This window comes from Haliotis cracherodii, unplaced genomic scaffold, assembly GCF_022045235.1.
Source record: "Haliotis cracherodii isolate W230 unplaced genomic scaffold, xgHalCrac1.p SCAF_10, whole genome shotgun sequence".
Classification (NCBI taxonomy): domain Eukaryota; kingdom Metazoa; phylum Mollusca; class Gastropoda; order Lepetellida; family Haliotidae; genus Haliotis; species Haliotis cracherodii.
Window position 1 is genome coordinate 24,346,075 of NW_027266265.1, and position 16,259 is coordinate 24,362,333.

Sequence of the window (16,259 nt, forward strand, 5' to 3'; positions counted from 1 at the left end):
AACTCATTACATCATTACAACAGATACACAAATATATTTCTGCCTCTATCTATTCAGTGCAAATGTACCTTCATATACAAAGACAATATAATTACACATTATTAAACGTATAACTGAGGAAATCATTAAATCATCACATAATCATATTATGCATAATGAATGCACAACATGAACATATTATACAGATAAAATATATACAAAACATACCCTGTGTGTGACACGAGAGTGTAAGACGCCTTCCGCCAGTCGTCTCTTTCGTCAGTCACATGACACAATATTAATTATAATAGTGTAAATAACATATATAATCATGGCATATATATGCATCACTGAAATACAACTTCAGTCATTCATACAACTATCAATAAATACATTCATACATCTAGAGAGATATGTACAAAGTCTAGAAATACACCAGATTTACTTAATAATAGCAAATATGCATCAAATACCAAAATACACAAAATACCAAATAACCAATGCATTGAAATATAAAATATATCTATAGATAAGCAATACTCATGAATCAGACCCTAATCTCATCACACTCACCTCATTCACTCAATCTATCGTTTGTTTATGTTTACAAGTTATTTAAAACCTATTTTATTACTTATGTACTTGATTTAAACTAATGATTGAAAGCATAATGTTTAGATTGATACAGATTAATTATGATTACTAACCTTGATTACTTGATGTTCAATCCATTATGACTTGCTGTGCAGTGCAGGTGTGTGTGCAGCATAAGATTAGCAATGGCAGGTGAGAAAGGGATTTGAATTGAAAGGTATACTAATTGGCTAACAAGAGGTAACCCTAATAACGAGCAAACAATAGAACAAAACACCCTTGGAAGTAAAATAGACTGAACCATTGACCTTTGACCCAGTAGAAGCTTATCGGTAGCAAATACTGATAAGGACACAACTAATGATAGACAGGAAACCAGGAAATGACACAACCCTCTGTTGAATCAACAAGTTGAAATAGAAAAGACATGATACCTTATCTACACTAAAAATACTTACATATTTACAAGCTGCAGAATTAACACCTACTACATACTTCCTCCCCTCGGCAAAATGATGTCCTCATCATTTGTCATGACCAGAAATAAGGGACAGAAGCATACTCTTGGCTGTGACATCATTTACAACTCCTGTACCTATCAGTGAAAGCAGATAATCAGCTCGACTTCTCCAGTCCTCTGGAACATCAGTGAAAGCAGACATAACGTAATCTCCAGATTGCATCCACTGAGACTTTCTCTGTTCTCGGGTAGAGCGTCTAGGAGCTACCTGGGGAACTAGTTGTCACATCCTCTAACCGGTTCTAGATCCTGCTTTTGAACTGCAGGAGTGGCATCCTCTGGTACAGAAGCTGTGTCTGGGGCTGCAGATTCTGATGACTGATCCCCAGCCTGATCCACATCGGACTCTTGATCCTGTTCCTGATCAGAATCTGCAGGCTCTTCCACATCCTGATCACTTGAAGTAGAAACTCTATCTTCATCTACTCTAACCTCAGTTGGCCTATCAACTCCTCTAGAAGTTGACTCTGATGGCTGTGATGGAGTGGAAACAACTATGAAGTCATCATCCTCATCTTCATCAGAATCTGGGTCTTGTCCTTGAATTCTCCTTGATCTTCTAGGAACTACTGTTTGTCTAGAAATACTAGTTCTGGGAGCAGGCTTAGGGGGTGACGTGGAAGAGAAATCACAGGAAGTAACACATTTCTATGCAGGGTCCTGGTGCGTCCTTGTCCATTTTCCTTCCTGACAGTGTAGACAGGTACATCAGGGTTAGGCTGATGGATCACAACATAAATGTCACCTTCTCATTTGTCCTGGATCTTATGACATCCTTCATAAGCCACAACTCGTACTAACACCCTATCGCCAACATCCAGAACTGCAGCTCTCACACGTTTGTCGTAGAAATCTTTCTGCTGACTACGAGATTGATCTGCCTTCTGGGATGCTAATTTGTAGGCCTGGTCCAACCTTTCCTTCAAGGACTTTGTATACTGGAAGGTTGTTCTTGGCTTGCTTGGCTGTAACGTACCGAGCATGTTACACAAAGTCCTATTAAATCGTTCGCACATCCCATTACCCATAGGGTGGTATGGGGTAGTGGACTATTTCTCAATGCGCAAAAGGTGGCACAACTCAGTCATGAGGTTTCCTACAAAGTTGGCACCCTTGAGGGCATCAAGGCCGACAAAGGACGTGCAATCCTTGAAAAGTTCTGTACAAATTTCCTGTAATGCCCTGCGAAACCCAGGAAACGACGAACATCCTCAGGGTTCTTGGGAACAGGCCAGTTCTTGATCTTGTCTGGGTCGGCTTCAATTCCCTCAGCTGACACTATATATCCCACATACCTGACCTTCCGTTTGAAAAACTTGCATTTCTTAGTAGCAAGTTTGAGGCCACACTCCTGGAGACGCTGGAAGACTAGTCTGAGGCGTTCTACGTGCTCCTCATAGGTCTTGGAGTATATAATTAAGTCATCCAGGTAGATGAGACAAATACGGAGATGCAGACCTTCCAAACACTTCTCCATGAGGCGCTGATAGGAGATGGCCGCATATGACAGACCGAAAGGCATTCAGTTATATTCGTAGAACCCAAGGGGGCCTACAGTAAATGCTGTGCACTGTTTATGTTCTTCCTCAAGCTCCACCTGGTAGTATCCACTTTTCATGTCCAGCACTGAGTAAAATTTCATCCCACCAAGGCTGTCAAGAAGCCCTTCTGTACGGGGTAATGCTTAACTGTCCTTTATTGTCCCCTGATTTAACTGATGGTAATCAACACAAAGTCGTAAACGACCATCCTTCCGCTTAACCAGAACAATGTTGGATGCCCAAGGGCTGTGGGAGGGCCTTATCACTCGAGCAGACAAAAGGTCATTCAAGTGTTGCTTTACATCTTCAAACATTCCAGGAGGAATACGACGATGCCGTTGTTTGAAAGGTGTGTCGTCTACGAGGTCTATCCTATGTCTGACAAGTGACGAGTGACCAAGATCATCTTCACTTTTGGAGAATATATTACTGAAGCGCTGAATAACTCCAAGTCCTTGATCTATCTCATCTTCAGTAAGTCCATCATGGTTAAACTCTATCTGATCAAGCAAAGTATCAGGATCTGAAGGCATAGTGGGTGTCATTCCTTCTATGGAGACAGGCAGAAGATCATATAATAGATCCTTAGGACGTACAACAGCTGTCTGAGTTGTAACATTTGACACAAGTACATCAATGTCATATGGCTTGGTGTGATCATAGGTCAAAAGAGTAGGTGCAACATCAAGATCCCCGGGTAACACTGAGTCTTGAGTAGCTTGTATAAGGGCACATACTTGACGGTATGGTACGCTATGGCATAGTTTTCCCTTAATAGTGACATGTGAGTTGGGTGGAATCATCACACTGCTTATCTCTGATGACTTCAAGTAGCCAAGTACTCCTCCATTCCTCGATAGTTCCTTATCTTGAACAACCATACTCCGAAATGTCAAATACCAAGCAGTAAACAGAACAGCACATTGAAGAAAACGAACACCATAAGCAGACTTACACTCGCCCAACAAATGTGAAAGTACATTTGCGCCAAGTAAAATAGGTACCTTATTGTTGTACTTAGTATCATGTACAACATGAAGCAAACAAGAAGTGACACAATCGCCAAGACCACAACCACTGGAACTGACTCCAACCTCAACAAAACCTATGTAAGGCAAAGAATCACCACATGCATGTTCGATATTCAACATGCAATCAAAAGGCTCAATTGGTAAATGATTCAAGAAGGAATCATAAAAAGACTTAGACACAAGAGACACTGTCGCTCCAGTGTCAAGTAAAGCTCTGGTTGTGACACCCTCAACCTGTAGCTCGACCTCATTAGCATGACCCACAAGCTTGTCCATGACATGTCTTCCTCTGGGGCGTAGATCTTGGCCTAGGAGTGCCCCCTGCCCATAAGCCCTTTGGAGTTTAAAGGTCTCCGGCGATGATCCTCTCGGACACACAACCATATGAAAGATGACCAGGATAACCACAATTCCAACAAACAGGGAGTGGTCGTTGCTGTGTACTCTCTTGAGATGGAGGAATATCTGGACTGATTCACTGACGCTGATGTGTCCTGTGTGGAACCATAAGCACCTCGATATCCTGATCTACCACGACCTCTAGGCCTAACAATCTGGTTGCCCTGACTGAAGCTGATTGATCTGTGTCGTCATTTGAGTTTGATGATCCTTTATGCCAGTAATCTCTGACTTCATTTGCTCAATCAAAATCAAAATTCTTAAGAGACTCATATTTGTAGCCTGCTAGTCCCTTAAGAGTAGGATTCGAGCCATCCCACAACCTTGAACTCAACATCTCATCTTGCTCTACATGGGATATAGACTTCTGACAAACCAACTGGTAGAGTCATCTCTCAAGACGATAGCTCCAAGCAGTGACATCTTCACCATCCTTCTGAGTGGCACTGTAAAACTTGGACATGAGTACAGAACATCTCCAAAGTGTCCCCAAAACACTCTTCAACTTGGATAGGATGTCTGTAATTGAAGCTTTGTGACCAAGCTTCATTGTTGAAAGAGCAGCAGGGATTTCCGTATGGCTTGTAGATTCACCTCATTACTGTGTGTCTTGGCCTCAAGCAAGCAGTCAACCTCACATCGCCAAAGGTCATATTCACTATCCTTGCCTGGCTCCCCACTAAACACTGTAAGTTTAGGGAAGCTGTGATATGCGTGAGTACTGACAGTCTTCTGTTGTGTAGTACTACTAGTCGGAGCAACATCATCCACTGAAAAACTAGCTCCAAGATCAACTTCCTGTTTGATTACAACTTCCTGTTCAGAGACAGAAGTGATCCCGTCTTTGAAATCCTCCGCTGTATCAGCTTTAAGTTGCAATCCTGCCTTCTCAAAGGCAACAATCATCTTTTTCATTTCCCCTTTGCTGAGTTCCATTTTGTAGATTCACCAGTGAAATTACGAAGACAAACTCCTATGTGAAAATGTAGCACAAAGTAGAAATGCACAACCAGAAAAAAATATGTTGAATAGTAAACAGCACAAACAACAGAGTTTGTGGTAGAAGTAATAAGTGTTATAGACTAACAGCACAAACTAACTGTTTGTGTGCGAGGGAATATGTGGCAAGCTTACATGCTTGTAAGTGAGTGAAAAATACACTAATACCGCGTGGCAAATAATGACTAAGTACTAAACTAAGAATGAAACCTTAATTGAGTACTCAAACTAATCTAAGTAAGTACTTACATTTAAACTAAGTAAACTAAACTAAACTACATGAAGCGCACATCACTAAACTAATTGAAATTAGGTAATAAACACAATTAAATTCAGAGAAGATGGCAAAAGAATAACACAAACACCCAAGTTTTATATTGAATTACATTGTAAATACACAGAATGCAAGATCAAATTCGACAGCTCTGCCCGAAAATATCACGTCCAGCTGATGATGCAACACTGCGTGACAACAACGCGACAACACGAGCACACAACATACGATCGGAGAAATGCGAGAAACGCAACAAAAAATAAACAGAACACCTTATGACCTGATGCAAAATATAAACAAAAAACAGAATACAAGAACCAAAAGCACAAAAACCCAACTAAATGCCGATGAGGGGATTTGGGGTGTTATTAGATTAATTAGTATAGCGCAGCAGCAATAAAGTGCAATGTGCAAATACTGAATTGAATAATATACTAAATTAAGTAAGCTTGTTTAAAGGATAATACTAAGTTTTTGCTAAGCTTTGATGAAGCAAAATTTAGAAATAAGTTTAAGCAAATTTATACACACTCAGACAACTCAAATTCTTCAACTGACTAAAAAGGACTAATGAGCGCATCAAAACTAAATGAAAAAAACACTATAAACAGAGCACAATTGAATATTCATAATTGCTGGTGTTTAAACAAAGATAAATGTATGCATATAAATATGTCACACAAACGTAAATGTCAAAACATAAATCTTCTACAGAATATAAATAGAGAAGTAATGATAGAAATGAACACAAAACCTTTATGGCAACATGATCTTAATGCCTTTATGGCAAAAGTCTATTTATACAAAGTATAATATTCTTGGAGATATCTTCTTCAATTCATCTGATAGACGTTGATATAGACTCATTGTCATCGTGGATGGAAAACCGAATCACTGTGTCACAAGTCAATCACTTATCCAGTAATTGATAATTGATGGAAATCAAATCAGTTATATAAATTGATATCAATTTGATATATCAGTTTGTCTCTGTAAAGTACATCACAAAAATATACCTAGCAGCACATCATCAAGTCTATGTTGGTCACTGTTGAGACGCTGGAACACCGCTGAATCCTCACTGGGGGCTCCAATGTTGTAGACCTTATGTGTAACCCTTAGTCGTCAAGTGATTACAGTCCATGGGGTTGTAAAAGACGTTAAAAGCCATGTTACTTGTTGTTACCCTGTCTGGTGCTCGGCATTAAAGGGGCACTGATCTAACACAATTCCCCGGACTGGTTGTTGCCTTTGTTATTGTTTTTTCCCCCGTGAGTACCCGGATGATACACAACGCAACTGAGCGTGACCAGAGACTGGGCTACCGTCTGCAAGGACAGCTAAATAAACTTGGGAGGCTGGAGGCAATATTTGTTTTACGCATTTTTGCATAAACACTGATTGGTTAACTGTGATCTATAAAGATTTCAACAAAGGGCGCATGTTAATTAATTTCTTCAGCCTAAACAGACAGACCAAAAGAACGGCGGAGCTCATCGGATGTCGTCATTTGGAAATACCCCAGATGGTTATAGTTTAATACTAAAAAAGTATCCATGCAGTGAAAGCATTTTCTGATTTCTGATTGCGTCGATAATACGATTACTACTCCCTTGTCATCCACGTTTTCTCGTATAACCCTACACTTGTGTATTTGTCGTCATTCACTTGATGCTCAGTTAATGAATTTATTACAGGTACAATTAGTGGCAGCACCACTTAGATTACCTGACAAAGGTTCCCATTTGGCTTTTATTGTGTCTGGGGTAATTATTCAATCTCAATCCAGGTTTGAAGTGAGGTGAAATGTGTGTTATGTAATATGCACGTGGCAGACCAGCAAGAGGTGAATGATCAGTTGATTTACTTTACTCATCAAAGGATTAACAGAAAATATGTTTATTGATTAGTCACTGTTATCTTGCACAGTGGATATGTCAAAAGGTGAGTGTTTACATGTCTAGGTTTACTAAAACAAAGGGAATACACTAATATCATGGCGTGAAGTGCCGATATAAAAACAACATACTTTGTTCAAAGGATTAACTGATAATACGTTGATTGATTGATCATTGTTATCTATCACTCAATGGATTTTTTAGGAACCGTGGACGTTATGAAAATAGTTGTCACGTGGGCTTTCTCAGCCAACCCTTGAGACTTGACACCTATGTGAAACACCTGAAACAATCCAAGTGATCAGTTGAGAAACGAACGCGGGTTATAATATCCCGAAACGATATAGATCTTTTAAAATATTTGATTGTTACAGAGACACGTGACATCGAATAAGTTTCTTTGTACAGCTGCATACGAGTGGGATATTGTTCCTTTGTGTGGATATTCACGGATACATTCCTCGAACAAGGAAGCTGCCTTAAAATTTATACAAATTTGGTAGGTTGTGATTATGGTATTTGCATTTTGTTTTCCTTTATTTGAACCGATTCGTTCTTGTTTCTCTTCGTCTTGGTTGGCAAATTCTTCAATGCGTGATAGACGTTGTTTTCACAGGTCCTTTCCTTTGTAAGCATGTATATATTACCGTCAATTTGTAAAATGTGATTCTCTCAGGCAATTTATAAAATGTGTAAATATTTCAGTCATTTTGACTAAAACATCTGTCCAGATTCATTAAGACGATCAAAAGAGCCTACAAACATCACTACCGATTTTGTGAAATAACTGAATATTTAGATGTTTAATAAATTTGAAATTGTAACACATTTTGATAGTAAAAAAATATACACACTATAAAAAAGGCAATGCTCAGGTGAAATATTTACTTTGTGTTGCAAGTCAAAATAGTGTAAATGAAAATCGCAAAATTACCAAGCAAGTGACTTATCAAAACTTCATCACCATCACCGATGCTACCCACAAAGATACCTACATTTCCTTATTATCTCGAAAACTGTATTTCATTTTGTTGATCCATGTGACCATACGCCCTTATTACTACCCATAAAAGTGACTAATGCGCTTACGAATTGCGCAGCAGAGGTCGCGAACTAGTCTAGATTTCTGCTATACATCTGGGTACTCACTGGGAAAAAACAATAACAAAGGCAACAACCAGTCCTGGGGAATTGCGTTCGATCAGTGCCCCTTTAAAGGGCTAAAACAAGGACTGGTCGGCTCGGAGTCAGTATACTGTGTCTGAGTGAGGTATTCATATTAAACTGCGGCATGGTATCTCTGTGTGCTAGTACTATAAATCGGCATCAGTCCGGACTAGTACAAGCAGCCACACACACACACACACACACACACGTGCATGCACGTCGCTATATAAGTGCAATAACCTTGGACGCGACGTTAAACCCCATTTCACCTCACCTCACCTCCACGGGGTTGTGAGAATATCAGTTTATTCAGCAAAGGCATAAAGAAGACACCCCTGAAACAATTTATAATCACAATATATCACATGTTTCAGAATAAATGTACAATAACACATTAAATGTAAAGTATCTATCTGCTTCTTAATAACTCATTACATCATAACAACAGATACACAAATATATTTCTGCCTCGATATCTGTTCAGTGCAAATGTACCTTCATATACAAAGACAATATAATTACACATTATTAAACGTATAACTGAGGAAATCATCACATAATCATATTATGCATAATGAATGCACAACATGAACATATTATACAGATAAAATATATACAAAACATACCCTGTGTGTGACACAAGAGTGTAAGACGCCTTCCGCCAGTCGTCTCTTTCGACAGTCACATGACCCTAAATACAGACACAATATTAATTATAATAGTGTAAATAACATATATAATCACGGCATATATATGCATCACTGAAATACAACTTCAGTCATTCATACAACTATCAATAAATACATTCATACATCTAGAGAGATATGTACAAAGTCTAGAAATACACCAGATTTACTTAATAATAGCAAATATGCATCAAATACCAAAATACACAAAATACCAAATAACCAATGCATTGAAATATAAAATATATCTATAGATAAGCAATACTCATGAATCAGACCCTAATCTCATCACACTCACCTCATTCACTCAATCTATCGTTTGTTTATGTTTACAAGTTATTTAAAACCTATTTTATTACTTATGTACTTGATTTAAACTAATGATTGAAAGCATAATGTTTAGATTGATACAGATTAATTATGATTACTAACCTTGATTACTTGATGTTCAATCCATTATGACTTGCTGTGCAGTGCAGGTGTGTGTGCAGCATAAGATTAGCAATGGCAGGTGAGAAAGGGATTTGAATTGAAAGGTATACTAATTGGCTAACAAGAGGTAACCCTAATAACGAGCAAACAATAGAACAAAACACCCTTGGAAGTAAAATAGACTGAACCATTGACCTTTGACCCAGTAGAAGCTTATCGGTAGCAAATACTGATAAGGACACAACTAATGATAGACAGGAAACCAGGAAATGAGCAGGAAATGACACAACCCTCTGTTGAATCAACAAGTTGAAATAGAATAGACATGATACCTTATCTACACTAAAAATACTTACATATTTACAAGCTGCAGAATTAACACATACTACAACTGTATCACTCTGTATGTATGTACCCTATGTTCAAGAATAGCACTATTTTAGTAGCCAAATCTATGATCAAGTATCATGGTCGGCTTTTCTCAATCTTGTTTCAATTTCATTTCAGGAAAAACTTGAAAAGAATACAGACAAGATCAGAAACAATCCAGAGATGTTTAATGACTTTGTGGACCGCATGGACAGATGGCTGAGGCAGAAAACCTCTTGTGCTGTAGAAATGTTTAAGAAAATCGACACTGAAGGAGAGGGAATAATCTCCTATAGCCTATTTAAATCAGGTAAATTCTTATACAGTAAACTATTAACAAAACAAACACAGGAGGAATTTATTTGGGTAAATCAGTACTTTGTTCTGTCCATTTCAAAGAAGTTGTTCATCATTGAATCACCAACTTGACCAAGTACTCAAAACTCAAACTCACTGTGTCACTTTTAACTCATCTGACTAAAGTTAAAGGGGAACAACACTCCAACATTGACATCCACCAGTTGATCAAAGAATGAGAAGCTGTATATCATAACATGTTTCTTTGTTTGTTAATGAATGCATACATGACAAGTCATCGGTAAACATCATATTATGCACAGTGAAAACCTACATTATATCCTTCAGAGAATTCAGGTCAACAAACAGGTGAAAACAAACTTAGTCAATGAAAATGTTAATTTTTTAACTTATCCTGCATCTACTGCTTGTTCTTGACAGTGAAGTCTGACAGAAGAAGTTGTTTTCAACCAGCTGAAAGGCCAACCTTATCAAGCAGTTCCTACGTGACCACGGAAGTGATGACAGCACATTACTGCTGTCATTCACAGAAGACCTGTGTTTTGAACTCTCTCATAAACTCATGTAATACTTGTGTGTTTGATATCTTTAGTGATTTCTCATGTGACTATATTGTGCCTCCAATTTGTATTTTCATATATTTCATATGATTCATGCCATAGGATAATTATTTGACACCTGAAGGTGCGTTTTTCACATTGGTGATCTCAGGTGTCCTTTTGTTTCAAGTAGCCATCTTGAAAATTGTATGTGACCCTGCAATCTCATGGCTTGCGTTCTGTATTCTTTTGCCTGGTACTTAATTATTGAAGTATTCTTGCAATTATATTGTTTATTAAAGTGGTGTTGTTTCACGTGTTTGCGTATTTAAAACTTGTTTCTCATAAACCCACATGGCTGAAAAAAAGATTATGGCATACATAATCGGGCGGGGACGCATTGTGATTACACTTGGCTTCATTGCAGATAACATGCCATCTTGTAAAAAGTGCAGACGTAATAAATCGGCGTGGGATCCCCATCCCATGTGCCTTAATTGTACGTCTGTGTGCTCCCAGTCTACAAAATGTAAAGACTGTCTCCCGCTTTCCTCCACTGCTTTCAGCAATTATCTCTTACAGAAAGACCTAGCAGGCCTGTAAACGCAAGCAAAAAATGTCAGACGTTTCTGAGCCTGCTACCCCGCTGGCCACGTCACCTGTTAGCCTGGTCTCGACGCATGCAGACATTCCACCTCAGTTGTCGTCTCCACCTTGACACTCATGCTGACCCCAACGACACGACTGTAGCCTGCATGATGACACCTGGTGCAGCATCTATGGATCACTCTGCACCTCTACAGCAGCAGACTTTCCAGTACTCCATGGCGCCTATGCAGTCTACACTACAAGCGTCGCTGGGCTTTGGGCTTCCCGTCTACCAACAGCTGTCCCCCTCAGCAGATGGCGTACATTGACTCTTCTCCATGGCTCCATTATCTAGAGCTGCTCCAGCACTCCCTGCCTCAGTTCCTGGAACCTTGGGCTTTGGCCAAGATCTCAGGTCCCCCAGCTCCTTCAGTGTCTCTACAAGCGCCTTTCCAGTTGCCTACCCTGGCTTCTTCAGAGGCGTCTCTACTGGTGTCCCTACAAGAGCCTCTACAAGCATCTCTACAGGTGCCCTCACACACACCTAGCAGTGCGTCTACCTCCAGGTCCACCCGGTCTTGTGCCTTGTCTTCACCTTGAACTTCCTCACAACACAGCAGCAGCAAGTCCTCTCATTCAAGCAAGTCCTCTGTTCCCGATGTCGCTCTCCGGTTCACCGATCTAGTGGAAACCAGTCAGGCCCAGAGGGCTCCTTTGTACCATCCTATGATCCTCCGCTTCATCTTCATGGGCGGTGCTCCCATTTGAAATTTCCTAGTCCCCGTAGCGATTTACACGCATCACCAAGCCAATAGCCTCTTCCTCCAACTATATAGAGACGACCACCAGAACCACCAGGACATGGCCACACTCGTCACAGGGACTTCACGCAACGTCCTTCATCTGGGATGGATGATCAATCTACGGAAGACAGCGCTCACGCCTTCATTCCATCTTCAATTCATAAGGTGCTTCTTTCAAACCATCCGAGACCTCCTCCCTGGACTGAGGGATAGGTGGGACCGAATCCAACCACACTTGCTGCTGTTACACCACCAATAACGCACTCTGTTCCAGTGGCAAGCACTTTTGGGTCTCTTAACATCAGCACAGGACCTGACCTCCAAAGGAAGGCTCCAACTGATACCAGATACTGATGTTCCTGGCCCCATACATCACGCCCTAAACCTGTTGGCGTCCATCGTCCTCCCAGACCGTATCAAGCCTCTTCACCAGTGGTGGTCTGGGATGGATGATCAATCAACAGAAGTCAGAGCTCGCGCCTTCATTCCGTCTGTAATTCATTGGGGGCCTCTTTCAAGCCGACCGAGACCTCCTCTCTGTACCCAGAGACCGATAGGACAAACTCCAACTCCACTTGCTCCCGACAATCCATCAATCACACACTCTCTGCCAGTGGCAAGCGCTCTTAGGTCTCCTAACATCAGCACAGGACCTGACCTCAAGAGGAAGGCTCCAACTGCACTGATACGTTCCTGGCCCCCTACATCAAGCGCCAAGACCTGTCGGCGTCCATCGTCCTCCAGGACTGTCTCAAGCCCCATCTCCTATGGTGGACGGTGGAGTCGAACGTCTTAGACGGCGTCGCCTTGACAGAGCTTACAACCTTGTTACACCTATTTGTCAACTCCTCTCTTCAAGGATGGGGAGCGCACCAGGAAGGGCAAGTCGCCTCGGGGCTGTTGTCCGCCACTCAACAGCATTGGCATATCAACAACCTCTGACATTGGAAGCAGACCCTCCAGCATATGTGGATCACCATCACTGCAGAGCCTCGATCTGACTTAAGTTGATCGTGGCCAGTGAGGGGTTAGTTTGTCGATCTCAGAGAGATAGCCGCCGACAACCCTCTCCAACTCCCAGACTGGCTGAATCTTCTGCTTCATCCACACAGTAAACGACCACATCCAGCACCAGACAGAACGTAAGGTACATCTTTAAAGAGCCCTTAGTGCCAGGGGATACTCGGACGGAGCCATTACATTAGCCATTAGCACATCGACCATCTACCAGAATTCCACCTGTGTCTCCTCAATTCCTGACCGAGTTCCTTCTTTTCCTGCCTCACAAGCGTCGCCCGAAGGGAAGTACAATCACAACATACCTTGTGGCCCTCAACTCTGTTTTGGCAGTTTCGGAAGAACAGAAAAAGACAAAGATCCAGGATCGCTAAGCCTTGCTTCACTCCTTCTGATTGGAAGACCAGAAGGCTAAGTTCAGACCTCTAGCTTGGGATCACCCTCACCCTCCAGAGAGATGTGCCCTTTGAACTCCTCCATTCGGCGGCATTCTACAACCTTACAAAGAAGAAAAGTCTTCCACCTGGCTCTAGCCATGGAAGTGCGTGTAAGCAAGATCTACGCACTGGAGATGACAGGAGCGCACGGAAAATGTTCAGCCCTACCTTCGCCTCGGATTGTGCTGAGACTTTTCGATGTTTCTTCCGCCGGTCCAAGGATTGTCCTAAACAATGCCGTTGCCTCTTCATTACAGTATCAGCGATATTGCAGACAGAAGTCAGCCGTAATACCATCACCCTTTGGCTTTGAGCTGTCATTCTCCAGGCCTATGAGTCCATGGGACTGGATCCTTCCAGAGCTAGCAACCCACATGAGATACTTTTCGATGTTTCATCTGCCGGTCCAAGGATTGTCCTAAACAATGCCGTTGCCTCTTCATTACAGTATCAGCGATATTGCAGACTGAAGTCAGCCGTAATACCATCACATTTTGGCTTTGAGCTGTCATTCTCCAGGCCTATGAGTCCACGGGACTGGATCCTTCCAGAGCCAGCAACCCACATGAGATACTGGCGGTCGCCTCCACCATGGTTCTTCACAGTAACTGCTCCATACCCGCCATTATGGAAGGTTGTTTCTGGCGTTCCAACACTATTTTTGCCTTAGAAGACGTGCAAAGCATGCACAGCTTTGGCCCTTTAGTGGTGGCCAAACAGGTCACCACTACTTAGCACCACTGCCGTCTTCAATTATCTAGAGCCGGCATCTCAACCTCTCCTGTACATCCACCTTTGACTAGAAGGCTACATGCTACACGGATTCGGCTTGATACGTCTAGTAGTATAGGGAATGGGGGTGCTAGCTCACTACCACCTAGGCCAGTTTCACCCCCCAATAATGCTACTTCAGAGGTCATTTTTTATGCAAAACCGGTGATGCGATCCAATGATCATCATGGATCAAGATGCATATCCAGGAAACAATTTATTCTTTATCTACAACCAGTTCTTTGGTTTTGGCATGGAATACTTGGCACACTTGTTGTCTCCCCTGTTCTAGGAACTTTTTTTTCTCGTCTTCACTAATGCCACTGGTCTTACGAGAATTTGATCGAATCTCCTGCTTCATTGCGTTGTATTTGGTGAGTTCTGAAAACACTAAACGAAACTCCTCCTCGGATATCTTGCAATCAGCCAGTGCTGTTGAAATATGATCCTCAATACTATTTAACTTTGATTCAGCGAGTACACGAATACTATCATGTTTTAAGGCTTTCTTTTGTAACTTACGATAAATAAATTTAAGAGCTATTCCTGCCAGATACTCCGGCTGCTACTTCCATGCCATGTATGATAGGTGCGATTATAGTTGATAATAAACCAACACTGGCTGCACCAAGTCCCATGTTAGCTGTTACAAGTGCAGTATAAACTCCGTCAAGAGCATTCACAGCTCTCCCTCTCCTTCTCTATTTTTTGTTTTATGTCACTTATTTAATGTAATTGAAATCCAATAACAGTATATCCATCTTTTCAGATGCTTCATCGAGCGCTGGATATAAATTCATAATATATAAGAGTCATATTGTATAAGAGTCTTTAAATGATCGGCCGACGATGTCTTGAGAGCATACTTCAGCCTTATTAGATGTATATTATGTGGCAAAATTATCCAAGTAAACGAAATGCTTCCCCCATGGGCCATTAACTTGGACATTTAGAATGTTTGTAGAGAGCCCTATTTCTGACAGAATAATACAACGTTGATGTTCGTGTTAGTTAAGCCATTTAATTGATAAACCCGGTAACATCTTGAAGACATATTCTGGCGCATCCCCCAACCCAACAAGAACCCCACAATAAGTGTAGCACCATTGGGTATATCCTTAAAGTTTTTTAATACATCATCGATACATCATTAAGTTCAGTAACCAAATTCAGTAACCAAATTTAAGCTAACATCTTTTAATGCTGAACGACTCAATTACATATGACCTGGTTCATTTGGCAGGGGAGCGGCTAACACACGCTTACGTTTTGAGGGAATAAAAGCCCCAAGTACAATCCAACTGTTCATTATCTTAGTTAAATTATGTCCCTTACCCGTCGTCACATATGGTAGGGCAATGATGATATTCTGGAGCCATTCGATTTTTGTTTCGAGCATAGTCCATTTATTTTTTATCGTTGCAAACAAGATTGTATAAAGTGTTTTTATGGAGTCTTCTAACGTCGACATCATTTAAATCTCCTAAATAAGATGCTGATCCTGTGAATATAACTTCTTTCCGCTTGTATACATTATCTTGTAAGTGTAAAGCATATAACTTGCCCTCGATACCGGCTTTATCGAATCCTTTTGTGTCTCCTAGATCAGAAAGCGCAATTGTATTACATTGTCTAAGGTTATGCATTCCAGGACTGAAGAATCAACCATTATTTATAATATGGAGTGTCACACTCAAATATCCTATATGTACTGGTTGATGTTTTACATCTAATACAGAAATTTTGAGATCTGTACTGATACCCCGCTTTAACTTCTCATACTGTATTGATGAGAAAGATTCTGTTCTAACACTATGTATTTTTCATCTTTGACTGGAATAGCTCTTAGCAGAGTTGAAGACTTTCAGGTTGAATATTATCCGTTGTACTAATCTGA

At 40.9% G+C, this 16,259-nt stretch overlaps 1 protein-coding gene across 1 annotated transcript in view; it reads left to right on the top strand.

The window, feature by feature from the left end:
• LOC139454193 (uncharacterized) overlaps positions 1–16,259 on the top strand; it is a 182,715-nt gene that overhangs the window by 100,159 nt on the left and 66,297 nt on the right. Inside the window, exon 3 of the mRNA XM_071235761.1 lies at positions 10,028–10,199. Within this exon, the coding sequence (XP_071091862.1) occupies positions 10,028–10,199 (172 nt within the window). The remainder of the gene's footprint in view (positions 1–10,027; positions 10,200–16,259) is intronic.